This window comes from Prionailurus viverrinus, unplaced genomic scaffold (assembly GCF_022837055.1).
Source record: "Prionailurus viverrinus isolate Anna unplaced genomic scaffold, UM_Priviv_1.0 scaffold_39, whole genome shotgun sequence".
In the NCBI taxonomy this organism is placed as follows: Eukaryota; Metazoa; Chordata; class Mammalia; order Carnivora; family Felidae; genus Prionailurus; species Prionailurus viverrinus.
Genome location: NW_025927607.1, coordinates 5011597 through 5025191, shown reverse-complemented (window position 1 = coordinate 5025191; position 13595 = coordinate 5011597). Strand labels below are relative to the sequence as shown.

General features: G+C 59.8%; 1 protein-coding gene across 4 annotated transcripts; it reads right to left on the bottom strand.

The window, feature by feature from the left end:
- Nucleotides 1-3072: 3072 nt before the first annotated feature.
- On the bottom strand, nucleotides 3073-9199 carry GAL3ST2 (galactose-3-O-sulfotransferase 2). Of its 4 annotated transcripts, none has more exons than XM_047846381.1 (4): nucleotides 7370-9199; nucleotides 7173-7256; nucleotides 5768-6068; nucleotides 3073-4943 (listed from the first exon to the last, which is right to left on the bottom strand). In XM_047846381.1, exons 1-4 carry the CDS (start codon nucleotides 8032-8034, stop codon nucleotides 4125-4127), a joined length of 1869 nt encoding a protein of 622 aa, XP_047702337.1. In that variant the 5' UTR covers nucleotides 8035-9199; the 3' UTR covers nucleotides 3073-4124. The 4 variants fall into 4 exon arrangements, with proteins under 4 accessions (XP_047702337.1, XP_047702338.1, XP_047702339.1 ...); XM_047846382.1 differs by having other exon boundaries at nucleotides 5804-6068; XM_047846383.1 differs by having other exon boundaries at nucleotides 7173-9199.
- Nucleotides 9200-13595: the final 4396 nt, after the last annotated feature.

Below are 13595 nucleotides of genomic sequence, written 5' to 3'. Positions count from 1 at the left end.
CGAGACAGGGCCACACGGCATTCCTCTCTGCTGCTCAGCTCTCTCCACCCTGGAGTGTAGGGGCTCACCCTCCAGCAAAGGGCCACGGCGGACCTCTGAGCTGGACCCTGATATCCGCTGCCCGCAAGCCTCGCCAGAGACACCTGCCGTGCGTAGCCGAGTGAGCGCTCAGACCCCCGGCCACACACCGTGACCCCCACACCGCCCCGGGGGTGCCGGGCCCTCTGGCTCTCACCGGACCCCAGCCCCGCGTCCATGCTGGGGAGCCAGCTCAGGCCCGGTGGGCCAGCACCCCACCCCCTTCCTAGCCCAGCCACCTTGCCACGCTGGCCCCTTCCACGAGGGCCCACTTCCCGGGGGGCCGCTGCCCGGGCCGGGGCTCCAGGGGAGCCCTCAGCACCCCAGCCCGTCCGTGGAAAGGCCTTGGGGCCGTCCTGCTCAGGAGACCCTCTGAGGGCTCCTCAGACACTCCATCCCCTGCCCCTCCCTCTGACATGGTGTCACCTGCAGGAGCCCGAGACCTGAGCTCTACTGCCACCCGCTTGTCCCCCCGACCTTCATCCCCCATTCTTCCCGAAGACCTTCCTTCCCCCTCATCTCCTCATTCAGGCACAAGACCCGACAGGTAAAGCATCCCGTGGAGGAAACTCAAGCTTCCCCCAAGCAGTAACGACAGTCTGGGCGAAGAGCTCTGGGGGCCCAGACCGCCCAGACCACCCAGACCAGTGTGAGCTCAACCCCCGACTCACGCCTGCGCAGATGGACCACGGAGTGACCCACGGAGCCGCCGACAGTTACCCTCACCTAATTACCACGTTCCATCCTCCATCCAAGGAAGAGCCCAAGCCTCATTTCTACAACACACAGCGTGTGTGTAAGCGGAAGGTTTCCTTAAGGCCCATGTGTCACCGCGTGCCCACCTCTCCACGGGATGACGAGGCTCCCCTTTCTGAATATTCCATCCTAACCCTAAATGAAAGGAACCCAGCCACCCTTGCTCGAGGGTCACGGCTTTGGAAGTTATTTCCCGTGATCTCCTTCTCTGCTGCAAATAAAGTTTTCTTCGTGTGCTAACTCACCTGGTGGAGTTTCTATGTGTGACTCACCAAGGAGGGAACTCACGTCAGGTGTTACAACAGGACTTGGAAGGGAAACCGAGCTCTGGGGAAATTATGACATCATAAGATGTCCACGTAGGGATGATGAACCTGCCGGGACTGTTCGGGTCCCCGGGGGGGCACCTGGGGAGCGGGTGGGAGGCGACCCCGATGCCGGCCAGGCCACTGGGCAGCAAGGATGTCCCTAGCCGGCAGCCTGCGCCCAGACGGAAGCCCAAAGATCTGCCGTGGAAGGAACAGGAAGACGGGGAAGGAGTCGGCACAGCCTCCCCACCTCTCAGGGCTCCACTCACACCATCTCGCTCCCCGTGTCCCCCAAGTCTGGGCCTGATGCAGTCTGATGGGCCCCCCACGGAGCCTCCGAGTCACGTGGGCAAAGTGCCCACGTTCAGCAGGGCCGTCTAACCTCGATACCCACTGGGGCCTTGGAAGGAGGAGACTCTTGGACAGGCCTCCTTCCCTCTGCGTAAGGATTCGGGATTTGGGTACTTTATGGGTTGTTTTTATTTTTTTAACAATACCAAGGAGTGCTTAGAAAATAATTTACCGTTTGGAAAACTTTTATTCATAGAGATTTTCTAAGTAAGCCATTCATAATTTTTCACGTGTAATCATCTGAAAACCAGCTGTTTTTCATGTGTGACAATGATCTTTCCTCTAGAAACAGAACAAGAGATCTATGGGTTTTGTTTTGTTTTCTGGTGTGTTTTTGTTTTTGTTTTTTTTTTTTTTATTGAAGTGTAGTTGACATATGACACTATATTAGCTTCAGGTTGGGACACAATTATATGCATCACAAAATGCTCACGCCCGCCTGCAAACAACATTATCACAGGACTGACTGCATTCTGTGCTGTGCCTCTCACCCTCATTGCTATTTATTCCCTAACTGGACGTTTGTGCCTCTTAATCCCTCCACCTGGTCACCCATCCTCCCTGACCCCATAATGTTTTAGTGAGACGCCAGCAGGTTTTTAACAAAACATGGAGATTTTACATGAAAACCTGTATTTCCATCTTCTCCTGAAAAATCAGCCCACAGCCGGCCATCACTGCCCCCCTGCCCCCACCCTGACCCTAGCATCATAAAGGCGTTGAAATCCCCCTCCCAAAGGGATTTTCTGCCTGGCTCTGTGCTCCCCACTTTTATTGGCTGCAGACCCAAGCATTTTAAATATCCCTTTTGAATGGATTTCCTGAGCAGATGGTTTTCTGTGTTTTTTTGTTACAGACCACATGCACTTTACCTTGTAATAAATACTCCCGAATTTCCTTCCAAAGAGACAGAACCAGTTTACATTCCTGCCAACCTCAAAGGCAAAAGCAAACCTCATTGAATTCCTACTATAACTTTGTGTTCTTGATGGGCGTGCTGAGAACAGACCCCCTTCTGTGGTCCTGGCACCGGGGACAAGACGAGGCATGTCTGTCCTCACCCTGGACGGGCACGCTGGCCCAAGCCAACTGGTGGAGGCTGTCTGACGCCCAGGGCACCCAATTTGAGTCTGTCTTCAAATGGGGGTGATATTTTCGTTTCTTTGTGTGGCTATAGTTTCTTACCTATAAATCCCTCACTCTCCCTTCTGGGACTGTTACCCATGTGCTGCCTAACCTGCATCTGGTCTCCCTTCCGTTCCCCCAGGACGTCCCTCCACGGTCCCCACCGCCCCTGGCTCTCTGCAGTGTCCATTCTGGTCTTTACTGTCTCTGTGCAGTTTTGGGGAAGTCAGGTTTTCAGTTTCTGATACCCTGTTTTACTCTCAAAAATCTCTGCAATATGTCCTCTAATCTCACTGAAGATTCATTATTCTTAAATTTCCCATTAAATTGATGTCCAAGGTAGTTGCTGCCTGTTCTGATGGCTGGGTGTCTCTGCGAAATGCTGACCCCCTGAAAAGTGCGGCCACGCCCCCTCCCCAGGTTGCCCGCCCCCCCCCCCCCACTCCCGGCCAGGCAACTGGGGACTTCGGGCCGAGGACCCTGGCGTGGAAGGAAGAAGACCCCGGGCACCCGGCAGACAGGCCAGGCTGAGCCTCCCGGCTGAGCGTGTGAGAGCAGTTCTGGTTCTTGGCTGCCCCAGGCACCCCGCTTCTCTCGGGACACGGGGCATCCGGTTCCAGTGTGCACCCCGCCCTAAGCACTGGGCCCCGGGGCAGCCAGGGATCCTGTCCTGCTAGGCAGGGGGTCCTTAGTCCCTCCCCACGGGTGGCAAACAGGGGTGCCTGGAAGCCACCCCCCTCTGGCGCTGCATCCGAGGGGGTCTCCGGCACAAGGGAGGGTGCCACCAGCCGTGGGGGCTCCTCCGGCAGACACTCCGGGGGGCTGTCCCAACAGGGAGCTGCAGGACTAACCCCCCCCCCCCCTTGTGCTCCGGCCAAACCATGCGTCTTATACACAGTTGGAACATTTCTCAACCTAAAGCCATTCTTCAGCTGGACAGAAACCTCATACAGCCAAAGAGATGGGAAGCTGAACATTCCAGACTCGCTGCCTCATACCAGTTTCCTGGGCCTGTTATCCAAGTGCCGCCTGTGGGTGCGGCACAAGTGTCTCTGTGACCGGCAAGTTCAGGGAGCCACTCTGGGCTCCCTCGGGGACCCATGGCCCTGCTGCCCAAGCCCCTCTGGGTTCTCTGAGTTCCAGTTCTTCTGATGGTTCACGTGTCCAGTGGATCCTTCCACCGGCAGTGCTGGCATGCGCTCTGATGGGCCGCGTGTCCGTGTGTGTTCCTTCCTGGGATGGTGCACTGACGTCTAATTAAACACGTGAGCGTATTCTGTTGAACAGGTTCATGCCCTCAGACTAGGTGTCCCTACTGTCCGAGATCGGGGCCCTCACCGAAAAGGCCCCTCCAATGGATGGATCCCGGGTGGGCGCCTTCACAGGGGTCTTCACCCTAAAGAGGGGCTGCTGCGGAGCTCCCCGCCCCCGCATGAACTGGGGCCACAGCCTCCCCGCCATGGCAGGAGGGGGCTGCAGTCACACGGGGGGCCCGACCCCATCCCTCTATTCCTCCAGGAGGGGGATGTTCTTGGGGGGCTTCCCCGGGAACTGGCGGGCGTACAGGTGGGCCATGTACTGGAGCTCGGGCGTCACCATCCTCAGGCACATCTGCCGCGTCTGGTTGTCCAGGTCCCGCCGGAGGTTGTAGCCCATGATGTCGGCCACGCCCGACTGGTAGGGGCGCAGCCGGCGGTCGGTGATCTGCGACCCGGCCTTGGCCTCGCCGTCCTGCAGGCACCGCGCCGCCAGCTCCCGCCGCCGCGCCCGCAGCCGTGCCACCTCGGAGCGCAGGCGCCGCGGGCCCAGCTCGGCGCCCACGCGGGCCCACAGGGTGCGGTTGAAGTGCTCGTAGAGGCGCCAGTCGAGGGCGCACCAGCGCCGGGCACGCGCGCGGGCCTCGGGCGACAGGCCGGCGACGCTGCGCCGGCTGCGCGAGTTGAGCGGGAAGGCCACCACGTCGTCCAGCCGCCAGCGCAGCAGGTGGCGCAGCAGCACCAGGGACTCGTCCAAGTGCTCGGCGATGAGCACCAGCTGGAAGCGCCGCTCCACGTCGGCGAGGCGCGCGCGCACGTACGCCTCGTCGGCCGGCGCGTCGTTGTCGAAGCCCAGGTCGAACCACATGCCGTTCCGGGCGGGGGCGTTGCGCAGGCCCGCGCCGCGGTGGTAGTAGGTGCGCGGGGCGGCCAGGAAGGCGTCCAGGCTGCCCGCCGCCCGGAAGGCGGGCACGTCTTTCTTGTAGTACGCGAAGGCGGACTCCAGCTGGAAGACGGGGTTTCTGAGGATGGAGAAGTAGAAAGTGTCTTCGGGCATGACCTTCTGCACCTGTTTGGAGACATGACGGGAAGGGCTGGTGACTCCTCTGCCGGGGCACCCGGGGCCGCCTCGCTCCCCTGCCCGCACCCTCCGCCGCCGTTGTCCAGAAGGATCCGAAAGACCTCGACGGGGGCCCCGCCCCCTCTCCTTGTCCCCCCCCACCCTCCTTGTCCCCCCCTGCTAAGCCTTCTGAAAGCAGGTCAGGGAAGCTGGCGGGAGGAAGTGACGACCTTTAAACGGAGATCCGAGGGGTGCCTGGGTGGCTCAGTGGGTTGAGCGTCCGACTTCGGCTCAGGCCATGATCTCATGGCTCCTGAGTTGGAGCCCCACGTGGGGCTCTGTGCTGACAGCTGGGAGCCTAGAACCTGCTTCCGATTCTGTGTCTCCCTGTCTCTCTGCCCCTCCCCTGCTCACACTCTGCCTTTCTCTCTCCCTCTCTCTCAAAGATAAACCTTAAGAAAAAAAATTTAAATACCCGGAGGAGGAGGAGCTATGAAGAGTGCCCCCTCAAAAGGGGGCAGCATGTGCAAAGGTCCTGCGGAGGGAGAGGTCGATGGGTTTGGGGACCAAGAGTGGGAGTCCAGAGACGCAGATGGAGAGGGCGGCAGGCCACGAGGGTGCCCACATCCGACTCCAAAAGCAATTGCAGGCACCCGTCAGCAGGGGAGGGGAGCAAGGTGTGTGGCAGGCCTCGTCCGGCCCCGTGCGAGGCTCCGGCGAGGTCTGCACGCACGCACACTCAGAGCCTTGGTCTCTCCAGCGTCCAGGCCACCCCCACCCCCCACCCCATGGTCACACCTCAAAGCCACAAAGTGCCTGGAGCTGCGTCTCACCCCCTGCACCTCTGCCCTCCTCCACACGCCTCGCACCTCCGGCAGGTTGAACCTCAGGTGGTTGCACATGATGTTGAAATGCCGCTGCGGGCCGGGGGACTCCAGGCCCTCCACGTAGCGCGCCAGGAAGAGCCAGGGGTAGCCCAGGTGAAAGCGAGAGCCGGCGGGTAGCGCCACCGACAGGTTGTGCGTCTCCGCAAAGCGGAAGAGGATGTTGAGCACCGTGCTGCTGGCGGTCTTGTGCGTCTTGAGGAACATGACGTTGATAACGGGTGGCCCCTCGGCCTGGCCCCAGAGCAGGCTGGGGGGAGAGCATAGCCAATGTCAACCAGGGAGGGCCCACGGACACCCCCCCCCCCCGCCCAGAGAGACCCCCAACCCCACAACCTGGAGACCCTCAGACCATCCACCACCGAGCTTTCCCTAACCCAAGATCCCCTAACCCACACTTTCCCTACGGTAACACCAAAACCTGTGCCCCCCACCCACCAGAGACCCCAACCCTGCAACCCCAGAGGGCCCACTGGCACGGGCCTGACTGCTCCCTAAGTGGCACATCATCTGTCCCCCCACATCCCACAGCTCAGTCCCCAGGCCCTGGCACCCTTTCTTTTGCCTCCCAACTTTGTTTGGTTCTCAGGGCACCCAGCATGGCTCTGGCCCTGCGGACTGGACACCACATCCAGCATTTCTTGGCTGGCCCTTCATGCCTGGACCGGCCAGCCTGACTGCAGGGCCAGAGTGGACACTGGTGGCCTCTCTCGTGATCCCACGACAGCACCTCCCAGCTGTGACTCCAGCCTGGAGAGCGGGCACCTTCTGTGCCCAAGTGCGTGACGGGTAAGAATAACCCAGGATAGTGGGGGAGGGGGGCGGACGGGATCCAGAAGCTGTGCCAGCCCTGGGTACAATGCGGGAGCCAGCAGAGACCCGGGCAGCTTGGGTGCCCCTTGGGGAGATCCAACCAGAGGTGGTAGGGTCAGGGAGAAGAGGCCCGGAGCCACAAGACCTCCCAGTGGCCAGCCCTGGACCTGGGTGACCACCCCTGAAGACCTGGCGTCACAGAGCACGAACCACTGGCAGGCAGGCAGGGGAACAGGGGCCTGGCCGTCCCAGACCTACCGCGGGCTCTGGCCCTGCCTCCCAGCACCTGGTCACCCTCTGCACACAGCGGCTCTGCCCGACACCCAGGCCCGCCCCCGTCCTCCCCGAGCCCTCCCCAGAGGCTGGGCAGCTCACTGTCCACAGGAGACACTGGGAGGGCTCCAGAGGGCTATAGGATCCCTGAAAGGAATGGTCACCAGCCATTGCTGGATGCCACCCAGAGGTGGACAGCCTGGGGTCTCAGGCACGACTCTGGGAGGGGGCAGTGTCCGAACCATGGGGCACCCAACACAGAACTCACGGTTCGAACAGCCTGATGTCCCTGTGCAGGAAGCCAGCCAGCAGGAACACGATCAGGGCCAGAAGGAGAATGGCCTGGAAGCACCTGTGGGGCAGAGCGAGCCCTTCAGCCCCCCTCAGGGGCATGGGAGGGGCCGGCACCACCCCCTCCACCCCCCACCCCTGTCATCCGTGTATCAGCTCCTATCGAGTACCTACCTGCGCCCACCCCATGGGGCCTCTGGGGTGGGGGCTGAGACCCAGGAAGGGCCTGAATCATCAAAGTCTACCCCCTCTTGGCCCCGTACTGCACCCTTCTGCTGCTCAGAAGCCAGGAGAAGCTGGGGAGGGGGGCAGCGAGAGGGGCCAGCTGATGAGTCCTTGACAGGGATCCTTGGGAGTCTGGCCTGCCATAGACCCCTGAGCTCACACTCCCACGGGCGCATCAAGAGAGGGTCTGAGAGGTGGGACGTCCTGATTTTCCACCACTGGGGGAGGGGAGGGGCCCCACAAGAGAAGAGCAGCGTGGGAGGGAGGAGAGAGAGAGCATCGGGGCAGGGGCACGTTTGGAAGGTGGGGGGAGCAAATCTGTTGCATATGAAATGTCCTGGGACACCCAAGCAGAGATGCCAGCCCGTGGCTGGAAAAGGAGTCCGGAATTGCTGGGGCTGTGCCACACATCTGCACATCAGGATAAAAATGCCATGTAACTTAGCGCCCCAGTCAGAAAACAATGGTGGATTCTCCTCACCAATCCAGAAGTCTGGAGAGGGGAGGCTGCTGCTTCTGGCAGACTTAGCCCCACCACATTGAGGATGTGGACATCTCTCCCTCTCCCGGCTTGTAGCCTCATGGTCACAAGATGGCTGCCAAGCTCCAGACATCACATCAACATTTGGATCAGCAAGAAGGGAGAAGGGGCAGGGCCAGCCATGATAGAGGCAGACGCCTTCTTAAAGCCCTTAGCAAAATTCCACCTCCACCTTGTTGGCCAAAATTCAGTCACATGGTCACCTCCAGCTGCAAGGGGTTGCTGAGAAAGCATTACTCAGTGTTTATAGCCTCTGTAGTGGGGGGACAGGGAGAAGGTGGTGGGTGTCTATACGGCTATATTTCTGTAAATCTCTGGGAACGGTGGGCTGCAGCCTGGGCCCGAGCTGGGCTTGCCCTCGGAGGCAGACACATCTCTGGAAGAAATACAAGAGGCTGCCTCACACGTGACCTGGCTAGTGGCCCAGGACCCAGGTGGCCAGGCCAGCAGCAAGGTGGCCCAGAGCCACCCGGAAGTCAGGCCTCTGTTCACCGCAGCACTCAGGTGACAGCACTTGACGTCAGGTTCTGCATACAGAATTCGCGACCCAGGTGGCCTCAGACACAGAGCTGCAGCCGGCCACCCGTAGGCATGCCACAACGTGGCGGGAAAACCGTCTTCAGGGCCTCACTGGGCCCTGGTCTGCAATTATGTTCCTGACATCAGACCGATAAATGCCTGTCTGGTGCCTGTTAGTGCTTTCAGCCCCTGTGCACTAAAACTGTCCATTTGCATCGAGGTATTTTCAGCCGCAGTTGATAGCAAGCTGTCCCGCTGTGTCTGCACAGCCGAAAACAGCCTGGACCTCCTCACTCGACGGGGACGGCACCCTGCAGACAGGAGCTAAGGCAGGGAGAGGCCGGGGTCTCTTCTTCCACCCGAGACAGCCGGAGTCAGGGTCCTTTCAGAGCCACCAAGAGGGGCTGCAGCCTCTTCCGAGCTCTGCCCGTCACACCCGGCCTGTGGCCCGGCCGTCTGATGGGAGACACACGTGATTTAGTGGTGGTTGACTAGATTAGCTCCGTGCCCTGACCTGTCGGAGAGAGGACCCCAGTGTCCCCTCCTGGGCTTTGCCAACGACAGCACAAATCTTGGGACTCTGAACTCCAAGAGGGGCGAGCCGGGAGGAGCCGCCCAGCCCAGATCCTCGACTCCAGGACAGGCGGCTGCCTGGCCCCTGTCTGCAGATGTGGCCGGGAAGATTTCACAGCCATCCTTCCAGGCTGTTCCCAGCTCCTCAGCCTTCCCCCAGAGTGCCCTCCCCACCCACCTGCTTCCCTATACACAAGGGAACTAGCTCCCCAGGCCTCCCCTTGGACAAGACCTGTGCTCAGAGGCTGAGCCTCATACTTCCCTGGGCTTGAAAGGAAAAAGACAGAGGAGGTCTCTTCCTGGAGCCTAACTGGGGGGCCTGAGTGTCCCCAACAGGTTGTGCCTGGGTCGGCAGACTGTCCCAGGGGCTCCCTGGAGGGGTAGCCGGTACCCAAAAGGCCTCTGAGCAGGGGAAGCGGAGGGCGTGGCGGTGGCCAGAGGGGGCGCGGGGGGAGGGTGCTCTGCCGTGTGGGCCCTCGGCCTTGAAGGAGGTCAGCTCACAGGTTATGAGGGAACTGGGTGCCACATCTGGACTCAAAGAGCTTAGCATCTGGAGAGCACATAGGGAGGAACTTCCTGCTCAGACTGGGGCTTTCACATAAGGCTCCACAGGGTACACAGGGGTGTGACAAGCTGGGAACAGGGGCGGGGGGGGTGGGGGGCACTGCACTCCTCGGAGAAGTGGCTATATCCACGCGTGGCCCACCAGTCAGGGCCCCCTGGCCCCGAGGCTGAAACAGGAGCAAAGAGGAGGCCCTCACCCCCGCTCGGCAGTGGCCGGCACACCCCCATCCTGGGACAAAGGAGGTGACCAGATTTCTGCATCAAACACGCTCAAAGTTTAACATAATTCCCAGAAGAGAATCTTTAATAATAAGTCAATTCTAGAGTTCCAAGGGAAGCAAGTCATACAGTAATAGCCAGGGACATTCTAAGCAGTAATTATAAGGGACACGGGGTCTCCACTGCAAGGCATAGAAAACCACTCTCTCTGAAGCTCCTTGGTGTTAGTGCAGGACAGGAGCCCAGGGGAGGGGTGGGGGGTGAGGGAGCTTTCCAGGGAGGGAAGCGAGGGAGGCAGCGGTGGATGGCGTGAGCAGCTGGCTAGCTAGCTCTGGAAAAGGCTTATGCCGGATTTCCCTCACCCCACGGATGAGAATAAATTCCAAACAGGCGACATTTAAATGTGGCAGGTGTGGAGAGCCCAAGGCTGTCCCTCCCTCCCTGTCACTGGTGTCCTGACTGGTGTCCTGACTGGCACCGCCTCCTGGGACCTCTGGATTAAAATGCACAGAGCCTTTGCCCAGCCAGGTTGTGACCAGCAACTCGTCCTGTAGTCACCACGGGTCCCCTTATCCCAGCACCCGACGCGCTCTACCCCGTGGTGTCCCCATGGGTCATCCCTGGTAGCCACTGGGCAGAGGGAAGTCACAAGCCTCGCCCAGGGCCCCACGCTAGGATGCAAAAGAGGCCTGTGACCCAGAGCTGCGTTAACCAGAGGGCCACGCTGTCCCCGCCCACAGAGCCATCGCTGTGGCCCAGCCAGGGAACAGACAGGGAAGAAACGCATCAGTGACCTCCCAGATGGAGAGGGGTGGGGACTCCAAGGGGAGGACACGGCCGGGGTCAAGAGCGGAGAGGTGCCCAGCGGAGCCCTCAGTGGACAGGGCAGAACTTGGGGGACACCGGAAGCCCAGGAAGGGAGATGGCGGGGGGGGGGGGCGTTGGTGCAAGTTTGGAAAGAGGGACATCGTTACAACGCTGCCACGCCACGGGAAGCACTGTGTCCGTCCGTCCTCCGTCTGCATGTCCAAGGTCTGTACCCTTCAATCAGACGGTCAACCTGGATGCTCTCAACACATTCTGGCTGTCTCCATGACGTCGGTCCTGTGCCTCCCGTTGTATTTATTTTGATTTGCTAGTTTTTCTTGCCACTGGAAATGAAACATTCGTCCAAGTCCCATTTCTGGGTGCTTATCACTAGAACATTCTTTGTACATCGTGGCTGTCACTTCCAGTCTCTCTCCCATGCTGCCCATTTACTGGGCGCCACTGTTTATTCCAGAAGCCTGGTGCCCCTGGTGCTGCATCCATGCTGGCTGGGACACAGGACACTCCAGCCCTGTCCTGCTCGCCTCCTGGCCTGGGCCTGGAGCCAGCCCCATCTCCAAGAAACCCTGGTCCCACTGGTAGGGACGGTCTTTAGGGACCATAATCTGGGGGCTGGGGTGCTCACTGCTCAGGGAAGGTCGTAGTTTCAGGGGCAACAAAGCTAGAACAGCACATGTCGAGGCAGAATCGCTCACAAGCTCACACTGACAGGTCCGCTGTGATTCAAGACTGCAGCTTTTTGAACAAACCTCCTCCTGCTGCCTCTTGCATCCCCTTTCCCGCACAGGAGTGTGGTCTCACGGGAGACGGCCGAATTAGAGTAGCCCATCATTACTCGTTGGCTCCATCCACGCTGCGCACACACCAGTGCTGACCATTTCTTGGCATACCCTGTCCCCTTCCCACAAAAGAAGCGACAAGCTTTCCCAGCTCTAGAAGGCCTCACTGTGGTCCCAGGGCTCCAGGGTCCTGGGGTTCCTGCACAGCAGTCATGCCATTTCTCTGGAACCCGTGAGGCCTTCCCGGGGGCGGGGGGGTTGCCCTCGTACCTGAGTGCGGATGAAACCACAGTGGTTTTACAGCCCATATACACCCTAACGCCCACTGGGCAAGGCCCACACGGGATACTACCCAGGCTGGTCTCTACCCTCGCGATCTCACAGACCCCACTGTGCCGCCACATAAACTCCCTTCTGCAAACACGGTGTGTTTGCTGGTCCCTTGCAGAGGAGCTGAATGAAGCTCTGTCACACGCTGACCATCTGTTCGAAATTCTCCCCTTTGGCCTTGAGGCGACAAGAACTGGCCTGTTTTTCACAGCTGTCCGACTAGAACAAACAGTCCTCAGAGAAATCCGTGTGCTTCTCAAGAGAGGCTCTTCTTTTGCCAAAAGAACCTGTGGCCCAAACGCCCACGGGGGCCGCCGGGTCACGGTTCTGGAGCCGCCAGGGTGCCAGGTGGCCCACCCTCAGGGCCGCGGGTGGGCGGGATTTGCTGCCAAGCGCCAGATGGGGAGCCGGGAGCCCCTCTGTGGCCTGTGTGTCTGACACACAGACGTGCGTTCTCTACGGAGAGCCCAGTGGCTGCACGACGTTAAATGGGTGAATTGTTTGCTATGTGAATTACGTGCCAATAAAACTGTTTAAAGTGATAGAAAAACCTATTTTAAAATATTTTCAAAGTGTTCAGATGCCAAAAAAAACTTTTTTGAAAGCCAGTAATTGTGGGAACAAATAAATATAGCTGGAAATGATTACCACGTGACAGTGCTCCCAAGTGCCTTAGCTGAAAGGGGCTTCCTACATCCCCCCCCCCCCCCCCCCCCCCCAGTGCCTGCCGCTCAGGCACAAAGGTCTCTGTGGACCTCCCTTGCCTTGGGGGCTTGGCCTGGGCTGCTCACAGGACAACTCCCAGGGTCTCAACCTTCCTGCCTCGGAATGCCTGGGGTGGGGCTCAGTGCCCAGCATCCAGGTGGTGGGCCTGCTGCCCGCCTCGGGAACATGAAAGGCTGGTGTCCCGTGGCATCCGGGGGGCCAGCAGGCTCTCGGTCAGGCTTTGCTCTTAGAGGCCACAGAGTCCCAGCAAGCGGTACCAGAACCCCTGCAGCAGAGGCCCGAGAGCCAGTGCCGTCTGCCAGACGTGGCCCTGGTCTAGTCCCGGGGGGCATCCGTGGGAGAGCTCAAGGCCCCAGGCCCCTGAGCCCCAGGTGGGTCTGCTCCCAGGTCCCTCAGGGAGAAGTCCCAGGCATGTGGGTAAGAACCAACACAAGACTCAAATCATGGATAAAAACAGTATTGGCACATCCCACCTCAAGTTCAGGAGCTTCTGGTCTGGCGAGCTTGCTTACTATGAGGGAGACTCACAGGGGGACTGACAGAAATGGGTTTTTTATATCCGGATTACTCGTTCCCACCCTCCCCCACACCCCACACACCCCCACACACACCTACACACATATACACACCCACACACACCCACACCTGCTGTTCCAGCTGACCAGTTCCTTATAAACACACACTCGCCTCAGTGGGACTGAAGAAGGACATAGAGCCAAATGCCTGATGGTCATCCAGTAGTCAGCCAGTTTCAGCCGAAATCTAGAAAAAACAGGACTGACCCTAATCCGGGGAGCTGACTTTCAGCCCCACAGAATGCACAGGAGGCCCCGGGCTACACCCAGCCACCTGCCCGGCCACACTCTCTGTTCCATCTCAGTGGTCCCACGGCCCGAGGGAAGCAGGAGAACGGGCTGGAAAGACCCAGCACCCTCCCCCCTCACCTGTACACACAACCGTCAAGTGTTACAAAGCCCTCCGTCTGTCCTCTGGGCCTCCGGACCCAATGGGCTGCCTTAGAACACCTTCTCCCTCAGCCCATCTGGGGCTCCAACCCAGGGCTCGCATGTAGGATCCAAGGTTGTCACACAAAGCC

What these genes read in the sequence shown, in the direction of transcription:
- GAL3ST2 (XM_047846381.1), bottom strand. Translation starts at nt 8,034, where the DNA reads ATGTCTGGAGCTTGGCAGCCATCTTGTGACCATGAGGCTACAAGCCGG. An exon ending in GCCCCATGGGGTGGGCGCAG is followed by an intron (nt 7,257 to 7,369) that starts GTAGGTACTCGA and finishes TCTGCCCCACAG; the next exon opens with GTGCTTCCAGGCCATTCTCC. An exon ending in GACATCAGGCTGTTCGAACC is followed by an intron (nt 6,069 to 7,172) that starts GTGAGTTCTGTG and finishes CTCTCCCCCCAG; the next exon opens with CCTGCTCTGGGGCCAGGCCG.